The sequence below is a fragment of the Sesamum indicum genome, linkage group LG6 (genome assembly GCF_000512975.1).
Source record: "Sesamum indicum cultivar Zhongzhi No. 13 linkage group LG6, S_indicum_v1.0, whole genome shotgun sequence".
Lineage (NCBI taxonomy): Eukaryota > Viridiplantae > Streptophyta > Magnoliopsida > Lamiales > Pedaliaceae > Sesamum > Sesamum indicum.
Window position 1 is genome coordinate 4,974,762 of NC_026150.1, and position 19,557 is coordinate 4,994,318.

General features: G+C 33.7%; 3 protein-coding genes and 1 non-coding gene across 5 annotated transcripts; 3 read left to right on the forward strand and 1 right to left on the reverse strand.

Moving 5' to 3' along the window:
• Positions 2,538-3,503, reverse strand: LOC105163771. Its single transcript, XM_011082230.2, has 2 exons — positions 3,366-3,503; positions 2,538-3,054 (listed from the first exon to the last, which is right to left on the reverse strand). Exons 1-2 carry the CDS (start codon positions 3,378-3,380, stop codon positions 2,722-2,724), a joined length of 348 nt encoding a protein of 115 aa, XP_011080532.1. The 5' UTR covers positions 3,381-3,503; the 3' UTR covers positions 2,538-2,721.
• On the forward strand, positions 6,104-6,721 carry LOC105163772 (putative lipid-transfer protein DIR1). The gene has a single exon (XM_011082231.2). It carries the CDS (start codon positions 6,146-6,148, stop codon positions 6,452-6,454), a length of 309 nt encoding a protein of 102 aa, XP_011080533.1. The 5' UTR covers positions 6,104-6,145; the 3' UTR covers positions 6,455-6,721.
• On the forward strand, positions 8,726-8,798 carry TRNAK-UUU. Its single transcript has one exon. It is a non-coding gene; the product is annotated as a tRNA-Lys (tRNA).
• Positions 8,793-15,058, forward strand: LOC105163773. Of its 2 annotated transcripts, XM_011082232.2 has the most exons (9): positions 8,794-9,307; positions 11,004-11,159; positions 12,582-12,650; positions 12,741-12,911; positions 13,363-13,506; positions 13,588-13,743; positions 13,837-13,902; positions 14,160-14,219; positions 14,674-15,058. In XM_011082232.2, the coding sequence occupies exons 1-9, from the start codon at positions 8,951-8,953 to the stop codon at positions 14,716-14,718; spliced, it is 1,224 nt and encodes a 407-aa protein (XP_011080534.1). In that variant the 5' UTR covers positions 8,794-8,950; the 3' UTR covers positions 14,719-15,058. The 2 variants fall into 2 exon arrangements, with proteins under 2 accessions (XP_011080535.1, XP_011080534.1); XM_011082233.2 differs by lacking the exon at positions 14,160-14,219 and having other exon boundaries at positions 8,793-9,307.

Here is a 19,557-nt window from a genome sequence, read left to right on the forward strand (position 1 = left end):
TCGAATATTATTTTTCACGAATAATTCTCATACATTTTTATTATGATAGTGTACGAGCCATTTGGGTCATCTTTTATCATATTGACCATTATGGGCTTGTCTTTTTCAGACAAGTTATTGGGATTATCTATTTTAGATTGATCCTTATAATTTTGTTATTTTTAAAAGATTTTTTGAGGTTTATAATTTTTTTGACTTGTGTTCCTATAGTAAGCTCATAAGGCTAATTTTTCCACAAATGATATCAAATTAAATCGGCTGAAAGAATACCACAGTCGATTGATCTTAACGAGTCAATAGAACTCAAAGTAGCTCAATTTCTAATAACAAAAATCATGTTGGGAATCACTTGGGTGTTTTTCAACATGAAGAATCGAGTAATATCACAAGGATTACTTTATATCCGAAAGCACAAGAGTAAAATGGCCGATCCCTTCTGTTAATCAAAATGCACAAATTTGTAGAAGTAGTACGTAGTATATGAGCATATACACACATCAAAATCTAGGGATGGAACGAGGTCATTATAGTTGGTTTTACATTCCAGTTGTAGTTGGGTCGATTATGAGTTAGATTATAATCGATAAAGAAATTCGATCCTTATTTTTTTGAAAATTATATTTGAAAATTGTAATGTGAGTGTAATTTGATCCTTTGGGCCTTCTCTTTTATTTAGGCCAACATCAATAACAAGTCATTAGAATCACAAGAAAAAATATGAGCAAAAAGGTTTGAAGTTTATTTCTTCTACAAAATATAATTCCTATGGATTATGAGTTGATAGATGGGCCACACAATATGGATGTATTCATCCAAAATATGGACCCCAGCTTTACATGCTAAGAAAGAGTTTGCAAACCCTTAAAATAAAGTCTTTTATCAATTTATTATCGAAAACAAGTAGAAAATAGTATTTTATTTTTGAATTATTTAAATTAAATAAAGAATAGAAAATATCGAAATTCTATTGTACATAGTGGGCCAAATTAATATCGGCCCAACACTACCAGGCCGAATGTACGTACTGTGTAGTAGTTTAATCAGTTTTATTATTATTATTATTGGTAAATTATATTCCAACATAATAAATTAATAAACTGAAAAAAGAACATTAGTCATTACATAAGTTTTAATATAAAAATTGTACAGTGAATATATATTATGTCAGGTTAAAGTCGCTAGTTTATCTCTCATTAATTACACGTGGATAAAGTTGCAATTTTCAATAGTTTGATATTTGGGTTCTAAAATTAAGTATTTTATCTTATTATTTTTGGTAAAAGTACATGCACACTTCTAAAAGGGATGTTAGTACTGATGCGCTCCGGATCTATAGTTCATAATTGTGGACGCAAAGGGTCTCTTCTTGGTCAAGAGTGCATACCAACTGGCCGTTTGTTTGCACACGGCCTCAGGTTCATCGATTGGTGGCCCAGACTCGAGTCCGGTGCCTCATGGCTGGCGGTTCATATGGAGAGCTAGGGGAGTCCGGAGGTTTTGCTGTTTGTGTGCAAGTGTTGTCAGGAGGCTCTCCCAACCCAATCTGATCTACATCGACTCGTGTGCCTTATGCACGCAGTGGGGGAGTGCTACTTTGCAAGGATGGTTGCGGCTAGCTCACAAAGAATGGACGAATGGTAACAAGAAAATGTTTGAGGGTTGTTGCATGGATGCTCAATCCCTTACCCTCCAGGCCTTCCCTTCCCTTCCCTTGGGTTTCTTCTCCATAACGAGTAATCTCATACGTAAGGAAAATCTTAAAAATACACCGCTTGAGGTCAATGGGGGTGATTGTAATTTTGTGAAAAAAAGTGGATGATTGTGTAATTAAGTATAATTTGTGACGGTATTAATATAATTTATTCTGAAATATATTTACACACGAATATAGGATAAACTTATTGAATTATATGTCATATTTGCCATATATTTGTATTGTGTTATAATTTGAGTAAAAATAGTTAAAGCATTGTTACAAAATAATAAGACAATTAAAGCAATTAATCAAGTGGTACAATAACTAATTACAACCACTTCTCCTGAAATTTAGTATAATTACAAATATCTTTTCGTTATTTGAAAATTTATAAATGTAATTTTAAGATGTGGTATGAAATTGTTAATTTTGCCCTTATTGTAATTTTTTTATTTATTTATTTGTTAAAAATAAAATTTTGTAAAGAAATCAAACGGGGTGGATGAAAAATAAAAAATTAAAAAAAATTATCCACTTAGTCCACAAAAAAAATAAAATTTTCTTAAAAAGAGATCAAATTATATATATAATTTTTAGTCTATAAAGGCATTTGAGTGTGTTCACCATAAAAAATAAATGAAAACCTAATAGAGACTAATGGAATGAGCTAAATGTTATACGACCCTTAAAATCTGGGAAATATTGATTATTTTTTAAATAATAAAGGGATATTTGTAATTATGCTAAGTCTTAAAAGAGGTCGTTGTAATTTACAAAAGTTCTAATAAGCATAATATTAATAATATTTTTCGAATAATTAATTGTGAAAATAGAAACTAGGTAGTAGTAATTTAAGCTGCAAATCCAAATTGAACACTTCAAACTTAAGCCAAAAGTCACTTAAAACATGCATGCAGATGCAGTACATAAAATTAACTTAAGTAAAATCATGATAATCCACCACAGATTATTATAATTATAATATAAAAGCAGCTTAATTAAGAATTAATAATATTAACTAATAATCAGGGGGCGTGTTCATCCTCTTCCTCCTCGTCTTCATTGAAATCACCAAACGTCGCACCTGGCTGTCCGGCGGCGGACCTAAACGCCCCGCCTTCTCTCTCCGTCAACGGCGAGTACTCGATGTCGTCTTTCTCTTCCTCATCATCCCAGTTTTCCACCTCCCCTTCGTACGGCGGCGCGGTTAACTCGTCCACACCTCCTCCTTCTTCTTCTTCTTCTTCTACATCCACGGTACTCTTGACGGGCTCCGGCGGCGGAGGGGGCGGCTGCGCCACCAGTTGTGGGGTTGCTTCTGCTTCGATGATCACATCCTCCACTGGAGTAGCACCAACCTGCTGGGTTATTGATTGATAATTAATATCGTATTATGAGTACCAAACGTACGTAAACAACTGCATGGGCTTGTTTGGCTTATAGATTTTATGAAGGAAACTGCTTAAAAAAAGCTCTTAAGCTATAGAAAATTTTAGCCCGGACTTGGTTCGGCTAAATCTGAATCAATCATATAGATTGGTGTAAAATTAAAGAAAAGTGACAATTACATGGCAAGCGTATAACACTTATAGTTCGGGCTAGAAATTTCCACTAAGCTACATATAATCCGCCTTGTAAAAATGAATAGAGCAAAATCAAGAGAATGCACCTGAAGAGAGGCCATGAAGCAGCAGACAGAGAGACTACAGATAGTTTTGAATAATAATCAGAATTTGATACGAAGATATGGTGAGCAATTAGTCCTATATAAATAGGGAAAAAAAGATTCGTGTTTGTATCGCATGTATTATTCCTCGTATTCCGAATATTTGATTTCATATATATATAGAAGTATTCACGATCAACTTATTTCAAATACATACTAGGAAAAGTGCATGTTGTGACATGCACGTGACCCACTTTTTCTTTTTTTTTTTTGGTTATTTTAGCAAATTCCGATCATTTCTGTCTGAAATTTTAAAATTACAACACGATGAATTGTCAAAATGGATTCATACATGATATTTGTGCCTCGGAACGGACATTCGATTTACCTGAATTCTCCAACATTGGAGAAGATATATGGCACAGAATCAAGTTATATTAGTAGTGATAATGATTCTTTTTCAAGGAAAAGAACATCTCCAAAGGGAATAAAGAAAGAGTGGAAAAGGAGATTTTTGCGATGCAAATGGCTTAATAATTGAAGACTTTAGTGAAAAAAGTGGAACCAAATTCCATTCTCGTAAGCTTCTTAGCCCTCCAATTCGCATTTAGAGCTAAAAGTTGGGGAGTTTTTGTGGGAGTTGGACTGCCAACACACTGTCTAATTAGAAGGGACTGTAGTGCTCAATCACTGAGAAACGATAATATTAGTGATAAAATATCAACTAGTAATATTAATATTCGACGTTTTTATACGTTTGATCATATTTATTGTAAAAGAGCAACTTGAGTGACTTATAAGTCCTGAGGGCTCTATTTTTCTAATAGGACGTCTTTTTAGGACAAAATAGTAAGGTTTCTGAAATCAGGACAGTGAATATCTTGGGTAATAAGGCAATGATCGCATTACATGCCACCTCGTTTGTGGGAGTGGGCCGTGGGTTTAGGAATTAAATCAAATCAAATCAAATTACACTGAATATGAGAAAGAAAATTAAAATAATTTCATTAATCTACAAAGCGTTCGACTTGATTTTAGGACAAAGAGACTACTCAGCTATATCATAAACTTGGCAGGATAAAACAATAAAAATCCTACTCTAAACATTAATTAAGAAAAATGCAAGAAGAACGGAGATAGAAAAATAGGTTTAATGCAATTTATGTTGTTGTGATATTGTCAATGAATCAATTGATCTCCTCTATAAAAAAATAATAGCGATTCAACTCGTATTTTTTAAAAAGAAGTAATTTACCTCATTGTCTAAAGAGGGGGTAACTTACTACATTTTTAACAGCACAAGATGATAAATTACTAATTTGCTCTACATAAGAGATAATTTGCTTATTTGCAATATCATAAAGGAGGTTGCTTGTATTTTTTCCATAAAAAACTATATCCTTTACTCTTTAGTTGGCTTGACGCTTCTTAAAACCTTCCTATCTCGATCCAAATTCTTGATATCAATGAATTATGAATGAATATGTACGTGATGGATTTTTTTATTTTTCTCTCCACAAAACGGTTGAAAATTTATATTATTTACATAGTTCGGGAACTTGTAGAAACTTGGGTCGGAAGGAATTGCAGCAAAAACATGATTCTGCCAAAAAAAACCATCCAATTAAATCGTGTTTTCTCATGTGATACGTAAAATGACCCACAAACGTGCTTTTGAACACAGGCAGGGTGTTTAATCCTCAGGTAATCTTTTATAAATATCTCGTTGAAAAACACGGTCAGGGTGTGTTTTCTACTGTTTTTGTCAACATTTCATGCACTTTTCATGTCTTCTATTATTTTTTTTTCTCATTTACTTTTAATTAAACGTGCAAATTGACTCGATAAAAACTCAAAAATAGTACCCAAGATAAAAATAAATTAAAAAAAAGGTAAAAGCCTAAATAAACTAATGTCAAGCTTAAAAAGTTGCATTTGAACTTTGATATGATTATTAATTTAATCGAGCCTAAATATGTTATAACTAGATCAAACATGAATCAAGCTCAAATAATTTAATATTTTTAAGTATATTTTATTATTTTTGAGCTAATCGAATTTAAATCGAACTTGACGGTTTATCGAACAAATAAAATTAGTTAAATTTTATTTGTTAAATTCAATAAATTAAATTCAAATGAGTTATTATGAACCGATTACAATTGAGTGACGAGTAGTTTAATTTATGTTTATGCCCGAACTACAAATGGGTTTTCTGAAAACATTTGAACAGATTGAATAAAGTCTTGGACTTGCCACATTTTTAACACATTATCAATCCTATTCTAATTATGTTCAAGAAACATATATAAGAAGACAGTAGAAATTACTCCTTCCAAATCCATTTCGGCCATTGTGGTGTTATTGAACCCCGTAAACATCAAACTATTTTTCTAAACACTCCAATATCAACGTTTTTTCATTTTTAATTCTCAAACATTATCGTCCTGCATAATTTATAATTTTCTTTACAATTTATTCTCAAAATTAAAAAAAAAAAAAGGTTACGAAACACTTGTTTAGTAGATCATGTGACAAGTTTCAGAAGTAGACATACTAAAAGTAGTTTAGGGTGCATGGATGCGTTGCAGGCCACAAATCAAAAGGGCCAACATGACATGATTAATAAAGGTCGGTCCCAGCCTCACCCGTGACCCCTAACCCTGCCAAAATTCCCCATCACGGGTTCACAACCTCAAAAACCACTCTTAGATCTTTATATATATATATATATATCCCCAATGCTGTAAAATCCACACGCACACACACACCAAACAAGTGGAATGGGAGCTGGTGGGATGATCACAAAAGTGGTGCTGCTAGTGGTGGTGATAATGGTGGTTCTCGACGGAGCAAACGCGATGAGTTTATGCAACGTGACGGAGGATGGGTTCACGGCATGCAAGCCATCGGTGACGCCCCCTAACCCGGAGGCGCCCTCGCCCGAGTGCTGCGAGGCCGTCGCGGGGGCTGACTTGGAGTGCCTGTGTTCATACAAGAACTCGTTTATGTTGCCTTCTCTTGGGATTGATCCTGACCTGGCCTTAGCACTTCCTGCCAAGTGCAACGTTCCTTCTCCCCCCGAATGCTAAGTTTAATTCATGTACGTGGGCAGAAAGAGTGAGACCAAATTACATGTTTCTTGTGCCCTGTTCTATCTCAAATCATTATTCCATGATCAGGATTCCAGAGTTAATTTTTTTTTAATAATCCGATGATTGTGGATTTGATTCACTTCTATCACTGACAAGATCCTTGTAAGGGATTGATGATCAAGGAGATATGCCCTTACATGGGATTATGACTAGAGTTTGAAACTATCCATATTTTTATGGGATAATTACACTCTTTTTTTACAAGGTTTGGTGTAATTATATATAAACTCTATATGGTTTGAAAAATGTAATTTAGTACACTTGAGATTTACTTCCATCTAAAAAATAACTCCCTTTGTTTTGTCAAAATTTATCGAATTTGCTGATATTAACAGAAAAAATGGACAAAAATTTATTTTTATCCCAAATGACTTATTACTGATTTATTGCAGGTAATAAATCTTTTTATGACCAAATTACCCTTATATATCTTGACACGTATATTAATACAAGTGAGTAGGTATATCTTCAATGTTAAATTTGTTTAATTTGCAATAAATGAGTAATAAGTCGATTGACAGTGAATATCAATTTTTATTCAATTTTTTTTTTAAATATCAAGAAATTTAGTAAATTTTGACTTATGAAGGGATCTATTTGTTAAACGAAAGCAAATCCCAAAGTTATGAGATGTAATTTTTCAAACTGCAAAGGATTTACCTATAATTACACTAAACCTCATGAAAGAGGACAATGAAAATATAATAGCACATTTGGGTTTTGTCGGTCGAAAATATAAGAGTGAAGGATACAATGAAAAATCAGAGTATGTGTGCCGGAATCAAACTAATCACACAAGTGTCATACACTTGCAATATAATTGATCATTTTTCTTGAATTGTACATCAATGACATAATAAGTATATTATTATACAATTGATTCAAGTATGAACAAATAATAAAAATTGTTTGAAACTTGAACTCTGGAGTCGTACGCTGTAGAAAGATGGGACGATCGACGTTGTTTATATAGTTCAAAACTCTTTCTTAGAAAAAAAAAAAAAAAAAAGAGGGAATGATTAGACCATAATAGTCGAAGAAAGTCCTACCGCAAAAATACCATTAATTTTTTATCTTATTTAATATTTATACGTATAAAATTATGTCATCTATTTCATGTTAAAAAATACAACATATATATATTAAATAAAATAAAAGACACAATACAATTTAAATAAAAAAAATCAATTAAAAATGAAAGGGTAATAGTGAACCAGCAGTTCAAAATTATGATTGAGATTGGACTGTGCAAGATGTTTTTAGATCAGCTGTTAATGCATTAGATTTTAGTACCAATTTTTTATGATTAAATTGGATTCATAATTCAATTAACATTAATGGATGGATCAAATTTAAGAACAGATGTTACAAAGTAAATTTATTCAATTCGATTAAAATTTACATAATTATTATATTATTAGAATAAATTAAAATTTACAACATTTAGAACTCGAACTCACTACCTCTTTAATCCTTAATTTCATGAAAATATTCATTCACGTGCATGCCCTTTGTAATTTCTGGAAATTCGTGTACGTGGGAGTTGATAAAGATGATGCAAATAGAGTTTGGTACCATACATTGATCGAAAATTATAAAAAAAAAAAAGCTCTAAATTTGAATATTTAAATATTTTTTATTTTTAGTATAGTGCTGAACCTCACGAGCTCTTGACTGATTTGAACTTAATTATTGGAGTGTTAATATGTTGGGGGAATCTCGACATGTCTGATCTATTTTATGATTTCAAGTTTATTTCCATCATACCTTGCGCATAAATCCAACCATAACATTGTGAGATAAGGCTAACTAATTCAACCACATTATTAATTTTTTTCTATATTTTATAAAGTTTTGAAATTATTTGATAGACATAAGAATTTTTATAAGATCAATTAAATGAATTTGATTGTGCTTATTTTTATTTTTATTTTCCAAATTTCGTAATAATCACAATTAATTAAATAAGAATAAAACATAATTTAAATACCAGGGAGAAGGCGCCCCACGAAGATATTATAAGACCATTTATATGTTGACGGGTAAAATACTTTGTAATAGCATAGGGCTATTTTAGATTGACTATAAATTCATTGCAGGCTCAGTGGATCACATAGATTGGGCTCGTGATCATTCCTCGCGGGCATGTTTAAGTGCATTGCATATGGTGATTTGTTATATATAAAGTATAGAAAGATATATAACAAGGCCGTCTTAGCTCAGCCGGTAGAGCGCATGGCTTTTAACCATGTGGTCGTGGGTTCGATTCCCACAGACGGCGTTTTCCCCTTTTCCGTCTTACTTTTTATATCTTTACTCTTCTTTCCATCGATTATTAATCAGTTATTGTTTCTCCGTTCACCGTGTTTGGATATTTGTTTGTTGTCCGTCTACTCTGTTGTATCTTTTTCAGTAGACCAAGCTTCTCCTTTCATGGCGTCAGCTGCCACTCCCGCCATTACCTTCTCTTCCGCTTCTCCTTTCATGGCGTCAGCTGCCACTCCCGCCATTACCTTCTCTTCCGCTTCTCTTTCAAACTCAAACTCTTCAATTTTCCTCAGACCTCGTTACCATTTTCACCTCAAACACTTGCTGAAACGGGCTAAATTTCGGGCAATTTGTGCCGCTCATGTTGCCCCCTCCGAAGGCTATTCGATGAATGATTTCTTTGCGAACGACGACGTAATCGGAAATGGGACAGGGGAAAAGAAGTGGGATGCCGCTCAGTATGAAGCCCTGCTCAAAGGTGGTGAGCAGGTCACCTCTGTTCTCGAAGAAATGGCCAAACTCGTAAGTTCTTGATTGCTTTTTGTTTTTCTCGGCGTTTTTCGTCTTTACATTTCTGGGCCTTTTCTTCTGAGTATCTTTTAGTTGCCCATGAATTTTCTTGAGCTTTCGTTTGATGTACTTTTCAGGTCCCCCTTATTACTATGAACTTTTATAATGTGAATGTGCTAGTGGTAATATTGGTACTGTATTCATGTCCAGTATTTTGGTAATATTGATTGAGAGCAGTGCTTACTGTTAAGGCTGGTAAATTTTAAACAGGTTAATGTAATTGTTAGAAGAGCTTTTAGAGTTTCCACAAAGGAAGCCTTGCTGGTACTTCTTGAAAGATTTGAATTTGGATGTGGGAAAGTTCTCTTTTAAAGAATCGTAGTGGGAGAAAGCTCAAAGCATAAATCTGTATTAGACGACAATTGGAGCAAGGAATTGCTTGGGGTTTCATGAGATATACAGAGTCCGATTTCTGTTGAAGATTGGGGAGTTGAAGACTCTCTCCTTTCCTCTATTGGAAGTGGATATGGGAATTTAAATTCTTGCCATGTTAGAAATAGGAGCTTTGAACCTGCACTCAAGATGATTAAGGTATCATTGTCAAACGGTTGTTGGTGTACTTCTACCAAGTGTTTGTCCTTATAATAAGTGTCTTCACTCCTATGAGCATTAACTCTTTACTTGCATAACAGTGTTTAGATGCCAATTACATGGGCATTGATTTTCAGTTTGGAGAGAATGTAAACTTTGACCACCAGGATTGGTATTTGGCTGGGATTGGTTTCTTAAAGTCACGCTGTTGGAATTTACAAATTTCATTAAAAAGATATCTAATTATTAGGTGTTGTAAATCAGCATCATGACAAGGCACGCATGAAGAAGGCCCAATTATATGCTTATTATTAGTTTACTCTAATTAAGTTTAAATTTGCTGGATGTGGTGATCTAGCTTGGACATATATTATTGTCTAACTAGATTGCAACTCCAGGGGCTTCAAGGAGTAATGATAACATAAATTTAGAAGTATTATATTCTCTTGAAGTTGGCCTTTTACTCACATGTAAATTACTATTGTGAAAGATGCATATATTAGTGGAAGACAGATTCTTCTCTGTCGGACATGGAAATGAGAAAATGTGAAGCGGGCTTAGGAATTCTAAATATATGCATCTGGAACTTGTAACATCAATCAAACATGGCACCACGTTAAAAAGTATGACTGTAGGTGAGATGCATCAATCTTCATGCTTGGATACGATACAGAAGTTTCGTCTCTGAAATTTCATAAGCAACTCATTGTCTGTCCATGGAGAGGTTCACAAAATGAGTTTAGAAGTTGGTAGATTGCTTTTCATGGGAAATGGTGTTGACCATGCAGTATTGCTATCACCCGCCAGAAAGGTATCATGCCTTCTGCCGGGCAAGGTGGTATTGGCCTCCAATCTGAAACTTCTTTCTTTCCCCAGTCCTATGGCATATTCTGCTAATCGAGAGGATAAACCTTCAAAACTACCAAAACTCCTGCTAATTATCATGCACATAGCACCTAAGAGCAAGTAGCACCATAATGTAGTGCGTTTTAAGGGTTGCAGAGCATCCGGATCATTTCTTGTATATTATTATTGCCATACTTCATGATCCTAATATCCTGATAATAGTAATCAGCTGTACGGAGTGTAAATGTTTAATGTATTCATTTATGAGCAGTTGGAGGATATGAACATGGATGAAGCATCTGAAGAGGTGGCAGTACAATTGGCTGCACAAGGAGTGATTGGCAAGAGAGTTGATCAGATGGAGTCAGGGTTTATGATGGCTCTTGATTACATGATACAACTTGCTGAGAAGGACCAGGATGATAAGGTATAATTGTAACTCTCTACCATCAAGTACTTTGAGGTTTCACCTAATGTCTCATTTTGTTTTTTGTCTGAAAAACCTGACTTAGCTATCTGTTTACATGACTATTGAGTTACTCGTCTTATGTTTTCAAACTGATCTTAATCTGCACTTAATTAATGCCTTCTGTGTTGCAGAAGTTACTACAGTTGGAATGGGTTCATATCTATTGTGATGCTCTCATCCCTTATCATTTCTGGAAATAAGTTACTTTTACTTATAAGGCTGGTGGTAATGTGAGTTCTGGGAAAAAGAAATTGTAAGATCCTTATGGGGCCAGTTCGTTTTGCAGCAAATTTGGTCTAGGGTTAATAAGATAAAAGGAGCCAATAGTAGCATGACATCCGTCCCTTCACTCATCCCATGAATCTCTACGTATTTATCAGGAGATAGATACTCAAACAAATAGATATATCCATCTTTATGCATATCTTTGTGCTTATGGGATACATAGGACTTGTCAGCTTGGTGGGCTTCGCTGTGTGTTTTGTCAAAGATCAGGAAACAATTTCCTTTTCACTGTGAACTAACAAAAAATGCTTTGAAATCCCTAAAAAAATATACGATTTGCCGATATATCCATGATGATTGGCTACAGCTATAAATCCTGAGGTGACGTGGAATATGGGTTTAAAAAGATTGAGTCCACTCAATTCTCAACTTTCTGCTGCCATATTGATTACAGAGACTCACTTTTCTATATGTGTAATGGTTCACGAAGCCTTCTCATCGTAGTTTTCCTATAGAGCCTTCTAGTCAGATGTTTACACGAAACAAATAGACTCACAGCTTGCATCTTCTTTTGATTTATTAGTGTGCGCACCCTTGTTGAGTGTGCATGAGCTGCTTACACATACCTTCTGGTACTTGCTACAAGTCCCTTCATTTCTTTTGGTGCTGATGTTTTATAACCAGCTAGTATGATTTCAGAAAATGCATTGACAAGATGGATTGAGTCAAATTGTCAGAAGACTAACAGCAAATCCAATTTTTTCGCCAAGTATGGAATAGATGTCCTCATACTCCATGCATCCTAAATTTATTGCTTATGTTTCCCTTTCTGGACATTCCGAATAAGATTTCATTCTAATGAAAGCAAGTATGTGATACTACCAACTCTCAACCACTATATTTAAGAGCTATAGAGAAGAAATACACAATAAACTCTATGCTGGGTCAAACCATACCTATTTTTGTTGCAAGGCTTCTATAACATATGGGACTCATGTTGAGAAAAGCCTCAAAGCCATTGTGCTTCATCTACTTCTGAATCACATTTAATTATTTTTTTGGAAGTATCTTTACCTTTTCCTTCATCCAGATCATTTCTAAATAGCTGCACAAGTATGAGCATATTCACATGTTTCTTCATTATTTCCTTTTCAGAGAAAGTCTCTCTTGGAGGTTATCAAGGAGACTGTTTTATCTCATCTCACAAAAAAATGCCCTCCTCATGTGAGTAATGCCCACCACCATTTGTTTCTGTTACACATCTCCTCTTAAAGCTCATGTTAATGGAGGCACTCTTGTTCCACCTGCTTTTAGGTTCAAGTTATTGGCCTGCTTTGTCGAACTCCTCAGAAAGAGAGCAGACATGAATTATTGAGGAGAGTAGCTGCAGGTGGTGGTGTGTTTCAAGGTGAGAATGGCACAAAAGTTCATCTTCCTGGAGCCAATTTAAATGACATAGCCAACCAGGCTGATGATCTACTGGAGGTGAGTTCTTCAAAGATGCATGCTTTGATCTTTATTTCATCAACTATTTCCATCTTCAAGGTAATATAATCAATTGCGTTTTTAAATGGGATAAGATAATAGTGCTGCCAACAAGGAAGAGAACTAAATATGACCATTGCTAATATGCATAGTTGTGCAAATAAATCAAGATAAAACCATGTACTTGACGTTAACGTTATTCGTGGTCACGTGGACAACCTTTTTACCAAAAAGATCATATTGTTTTATATCGCTTTGGTTATGGATACCATTTTTGTTGTGAACTTCTCACTCTTAACACCTTATGCTCTAATATAAGGGGGTCATCCAGTCATACTTATGTTTATAGTTGTTAGGAATTTTGAGAATGTCTAGTATCCAAGAAGGTGGATAGAATTTTTGTATTGATGCCATCTCCTCATGTGCTCATGCTGGGAAACATCTTATGTAGACGATGGAATCCCGTTCTGTCATTCCTGATCGAAAGCTACTGGCAAGGCTCGTCTTGATCAGAGAAGAAGCTAGGAACATGATGGGAGGGGGTATACTAGATGAAAGAAATGATCGTGGTCTCAATACGCTCCCTGAATCAGAGGTACGCATGTTCATCACTGCCTAATAAATTGAGAAACTGCTTCCAACTCACTTATATAATGTCTTCATTGTACTTTTACAGGTCAACTTTTTGACTAAACTTGTCGCTCTAAGACCAGGGAAAACTGTACGTGACATGATAAAAAGTGTAATGCAAGGAAAAGATGAAGGTGCTGACAGTTCTGACAGAGAAGATGGTGTTGTAGGTGAAAGGATTTCTGGTGGAATAGCAGGAAGGGTGAGTTGTTCTCTTTCCTAATATAAAATATTTGTCACAGAATTCTTCTATGGTGAGTGATGCATTATTGTGATTCCCAATCTTGATCTCCAGGCTAGTGTCACTGGTCGTAAACCATTACCCGTGCGCCCTGGCATGTTTCTTGAAACTGTTTCCAAGGTAACAGTAATCAACTGTTTGCAATTCATGTTTCTGTTATTTCGAAAAACTTATGCTAGGTAAACTTAGTAAAACGCTTTCCCGTGCGTTAAGTAATTTGATTACAGAAATTTACGCAAAGAAATTTCAACTACCAGTGCACCCTCTAACACACAACACACAACTGGCAAGTTCTCTCAGGCATCACAACATCTGATTGTAGTACGAAGTATGAATTTTCATGCTTTATTCTGATCTCTATTCCACTGGTAAATTAGGTATTAGGTGGCATATATGCAGGAAACGTATCTGGAGTCACAGCTCAGCATCTAGAATGGGTAACTCTCTAAACAATCTCCCCGTCACCAAATCCCACAAAATAAAAATGATAAGGGGAAAAAGTAGCATAAAGTAAAACTATTTGTACATACATTTGAAAACTTGCTGTTCATCTAGTACCCTTCTCTTAAATAACTAGTTTCTCATGAGCTAATACATGAAGGGAAAATTTTTGAATGAGAAACTGTAGAAATAATTAGCATTACTTACTAAAAAGGAAATGAATCAAATGTCGGAGAGAAACGAAGCATCAAGATCTTAGGGATTTCACCAAGCTGGAAAGATAATAAACTCCTCTAGGTCCTCATCTTAATATATTCCTGTAAAGCTTCCTGTGGTATACACACAAAATGAGTGACCACACTTTTGATAAATCCTGTCTCATAGCTTGCGGATATACAATTCTTCATCACCACAAAGACGCTGAACCATTCAATTCTTATCTTGTCTCAGGTTCATCAGAATACGCTCCAAATTCTTCAAGAAATTGCATTTTAGTTTTCCTCACAGTATTTGCTGGAACCAATTCTGTTAGCTGGGGATCACTGCTTTGAGTTACCTTTTTTAAAGGTTTTTGGTATACCAGGGGGTACACCTTTTTTTATGTACATATGTCATATCATTAGCAAACAGCAGTAGTTCGCTAGAAACGTAAGGCATACTTCAAACAATATCTACTGTTTTCGTGTTCTCCCTTATGTCAGAGTAAAAATGGGAAAATACCCTGTCATGATGTCTTTCTGGGCAAGTCACAAAGATCAAGCATGAAATATGTATTTGACAGTGAATATCGTTATTGATATTATAATTAGGAAATCTGACAATCTATTTAAAGTAATCAACCCCCTTCAGTTTGATGATATTATTTTCTGTCCGCCCAACTAACTGACTGAAGACAGCTGGAATTCAACTCAAACTGCAAATATGTTTCCACTGCCTTGTGTTTTTCTTGGAACTGTCTTAGCATGCATCTTAGATGGAGCCACTGATCTCCTACTGCTAAAGACTTTGATCTTCTCTTTTCTTGTGTAATTGTTAACTGCAATGTTTTACTTTTTGTTTCCTACCAACCACCTGCTATCTTCTTATCATGATCGTTACATGACGTGTAATTTTCATGCTGCTGAAACGAAAGGTAGATTTTTGTCGCCTCTAACATTGAATAGCTCCAAGCTCTGGAGAATAGACAGAAGTATAGAACGCATTAAACAGGTCCAAAATTGTCTACACCGTATGATACCTCAGATTCTAATATCCAGCTATAGAGCGTGACCGTTTCTTTCCTATTTTTCATCATTGCTTGTTTATGAAAACGAAAGGAACGGCTCCTGCGATCCGTTTTCTTGATCCTCCCGTTTCGCTTTTCATTCTAAATCAGCTCCAAGGCCTCAATATCTGATCTAGATGATCATCTTTCTTTAGTTTATTAGCAGCCATATCTTTCTTTATTGAGCTTTGAACTACTTGAAGGTTCTCAGTGAGATGCATAATAATCTTTCAATGATAAAAGCAAATCAAGACTGTATGCATTCTGAGTTGTACTCTCTTTTAACCATGTCCCAATCAATAGCAATGATGGCAATGATCAGGATTAAATCACAGATGGTGGGAAACCCATGTGTGTGATTGGCCCTACTGCTCTTGCAGTATGTGATCACAATACCCTTCTAATGATTCCAACGTAGGACTCCTCTGAACTTTACATACACAGCAGCAATGGACCACCGAAAGATGAGAGTTTTACAATATTCAGACCCTGATCTTGTATACTGGTCTTGATTTTGCTCGTCATTAGAACAGCGATCTACGATGATGATCGATTAACGACATGTACGACGAACGTCGACAATCTTCAAGAATCGCTTTCTTCCTCATAGAATAAAAGTGAAGCACATGGTGCTGCAGGAAAAAGGCAAAGATGAAAGAAGAGAAAGTGAGGCACATGTACGTTAAATATTCTAAGTATGGTGTTGTCTGTGCTGGTATTCGTGATTTGGCCTTAGCACACCATATCTTGCACTTGGTCCAGACCAACTTAGGTTGCCTACAAAGTTGTCCCCTCCATTTCTTGTTTTTTCAATGTATTCGAGGATCATTATTGATGGGTCTTAACCACGTGAACTGCCCATGTTTCTATAAATTCCTTTGTGCCGCCATAACAAAGAAAGGTTTACCTCAATCTGAAAATTTTAGTTTAGGTCTGATTTAAATTTAAACTAATTATAGGATAAGTATAATATTCTTATCATGTTATTAGTATACAGTTCAAGAAACGATCCGACCTAATTTGGATAAAAAGAAAATTTCACCCCGTTCATATTCTTGTTTAGACTCGATTAGTCCCATAATTTTCACCAATGTAAATTTTCCATAAATGTTCTACAAATTCTTAGGCATGGGAGATTTTGGTATTGAGGTTATGAAATACAAATCAATTGATTTTAGTAATGGTATTTGTGTTGTTCACCAACAAAAGTAAAATAATTTGATTTTTTTTATTAATTACACTTAGATTCCCTGTAAAGTGAGAAATTATACTTTCCTTTAATTTTTTTAAAATTAAACTTGCACCCATTTTCTAGAATTATCAATTTATAATTGACCCATTTCGTTAAGGTATGGATGAAAAATGCGTCATGTAAATTTTTAATTTTACTATTTATTTTTAGTATTTTGTATGATTTATTGATAAAGATACCATAATTAATATTTTTATACTTATATGAGGATAAATATTATATATATATATAAAATCAAAAAGATGTAATTATAATAAAATATTATTCCAAAACTATTTTCATCTAATAAAAAGTAACTGTTGATGAATGAAAAAAATTAGCCATATTATCATGATTTATGAATGAGGTACAAACTAGAAGTTTATATACATATATATATATATATATATATTGCGCGGTCAGTATTTTTCTTTCAAATCCTAATAGAGAGTGTAATTTAAAAAGCTTTATGAGGGTCTAAGTGAAATTAATTCTATTATTTATTATTTTTTTGTTATTGGTGGATCCCATGCCTCCAACACTTTGCAAACTAGTAACCATCTACATGATATAAGACTCTTATAAGGCCAATAAATAATTACGATTGCTCAAGAATTCAATTAAACAACAAACAATATCTGTTTTTACAGTCTATTTAAAACTTCTACTGTACAAGCCGGGCTCATATAGACCCTTCCTAGAGACATTGATTAATGGTGAAGTTTTGTTAGGGTTTCCATCTGTTCTCAGTAGGGTTTTTGTGCCCCATGGAGTAGTAGGGACATTATAATGGTGGGGTGGGGGTGGAAGAAGTAAAGGAGTAGGGTTGCTTGAGAAGATGGTGAGGTGATACCAAAAGGGCTTCTGGAGAATATGGTAAGTTTCTCTCCAGAGTTTCAATATATGGGCCAACTCAATTCAGAATAAATTACGGTCATACATCTATTGACATACATTACACTGATACTCGTAAAATATTTAATTACACAATTTTTTTTTTTATTATTTGTAAAATTATAAATGCATCTCTTGAGGTACATTACACTAATACTCATAACATCGTGTCCAAATGACTTCCATGGGGTACATTGCACTGACACTCCTTCCGAGTAAACAACATGATGTGTTTGTATTATTAAATCTAACCTCAGTAAATGCTGATGTAATTTACCTTTATATTTAGATCAATGATAAAGGATTGAATTTTTTGAAATTTCAAAATTACTTGATTTTGAGTTTAAATTTGATAAGACAATGGATATTTATTTGTTTAATTTCATGTGAATTTTTTTCAGCTTAACGTAACTTCCTATCATGATCATTTCTTGCACAGCTGGTTTATTAATCTTAGGACAAATTATATTGTTGATAAATTTCGTTTCAAGTAGTGTAAGATGAACGAAGTGATTCGAGATACTTTATTAAAATTTGCTCTAAATGATATTTTAACCCGTAAAAGGTTAAATTTCAGGATGGGGTATTTACGAAGATTTGATTAACTTTATTACTCAAAATCCCAAAATTTGAAAAGCTCATTTAATGAAAAAGGAACAATGTTTAGGTATATGGTCTCATCAAAATCTTGTAAGAACATCAAATTGAAGAGCCATTCCTCCAATTCAAACTTTTTAAAAAGCAACCCATCTTTCTCATGGTAGGCCTCCCAATTTCCAAAATGACAACCTAATCCTTCTTGCATCATACCACAAAAATACCCACCTCATTTCTACTAACATGTTTCTTATCATGAGCATGAGTTTGAATTTCATCCACGTGTAAGTATATTATTTATTTTGTTATTGTTTTATATTTTATTTATTTTAAATATATTTATTAATTTAAAAATTTTAATATATTAACCTTATATTTGAATTTGAATATATTAAATGATATAGTTTTATTTCAATATATTTATATATGTATCTTCCCCTTGTTTAAAAAACATATTTTAAAAAAGATAAAGAAAAAGAATACGAACATGGAGAATGTCGGTATAAATTTATGGAGAAGACCCTTAGAGTAACTATAATAGTAAAGAAAATATGAATTGTCTAAAATACCCTTGACATTCTTTTATATTCCACAAATAATTGTCAATTTTGATTTAATAATAATTTTCTACTCGTGCACAATTAAAGTTAGTTCATTTTCATTAGTTTTGATCGATTACTTAATTCATTTTTATTTTTTTTCATTCAATTGAATAAATATAATAAATATTTAAGTTATGCGCAGTGTGATTCAATCATTAATAATTAACATTTTATTCAGTACGTGATGCATATCGTGCAAGAATACAAATATTATATTATAAAATACCTAAGTGAGTATGATCAATTTTTTCCCAAGTATATAATATCATTGACATTACACAAATTGTAGCAACCCCACCAATAATTTTGGACAGAAAAGTGTGGAATTAAATGAGTTGAAAAAAAAGTAAATTTGAAAGAATTAAATTAAGGAAGGCTAAAGGGGCACGAGGGTGCGTTGATTATGTTGGTTGGGGTTCAACTATAATTATTATTATTATTAATTTACTGCAGTACTATAGTCATTAATTACATGCTTTAACAACATTATTAAACATTAAATTAGCCAATTATATAGGAGTAATCATTTAAATGCTCCACAAATAATTCACCCACTCTTTTCAGGGTACAAAGTCTTGGGAATTAATTTTTGGGTGTAATAATTCTATGGGTTTCATTTGATTGTAAAATTTGTTAATTTTCCTGCTTATAGGTAAAATATTAGAAAAAAATTGACTTTTCGCTCGATGAAATATGTCAGAAAATGAATTTTAGGGTCAATTACATTCAGACTCTCTAAGATTTGA

Coding starts and splice junctions, on each gene's coding strand:
- LOC105163772 (XM_011082231.2), top strand. CDS start 6,146: ATGGGAGCTGGTGGGATGATCACAAAAGTGGTGCTGCTAGTGGTGGTG.
- LOC105163773 (XM_011082232.2), top strand. CDS start 8,951: ATGGCGTCAGCTGCCACTCCCGCCATTACCTTCTCTTCCGCTTCTCCT. Junction 13,744..13,836: donor CTGGTGGAATAGCAGGAAGG/GTGAGTTGTTCT, acceptor CTTGATCTCCAG/GCTAGTGTCACTGGTCGTAA. Junction 13,903..14,159: donor TTCTTGAAACTGTTTCCAAG/GTAACAGTAATC, acceptor CTGGTAAATTAG/GTATTAGGTGGCATATATGC.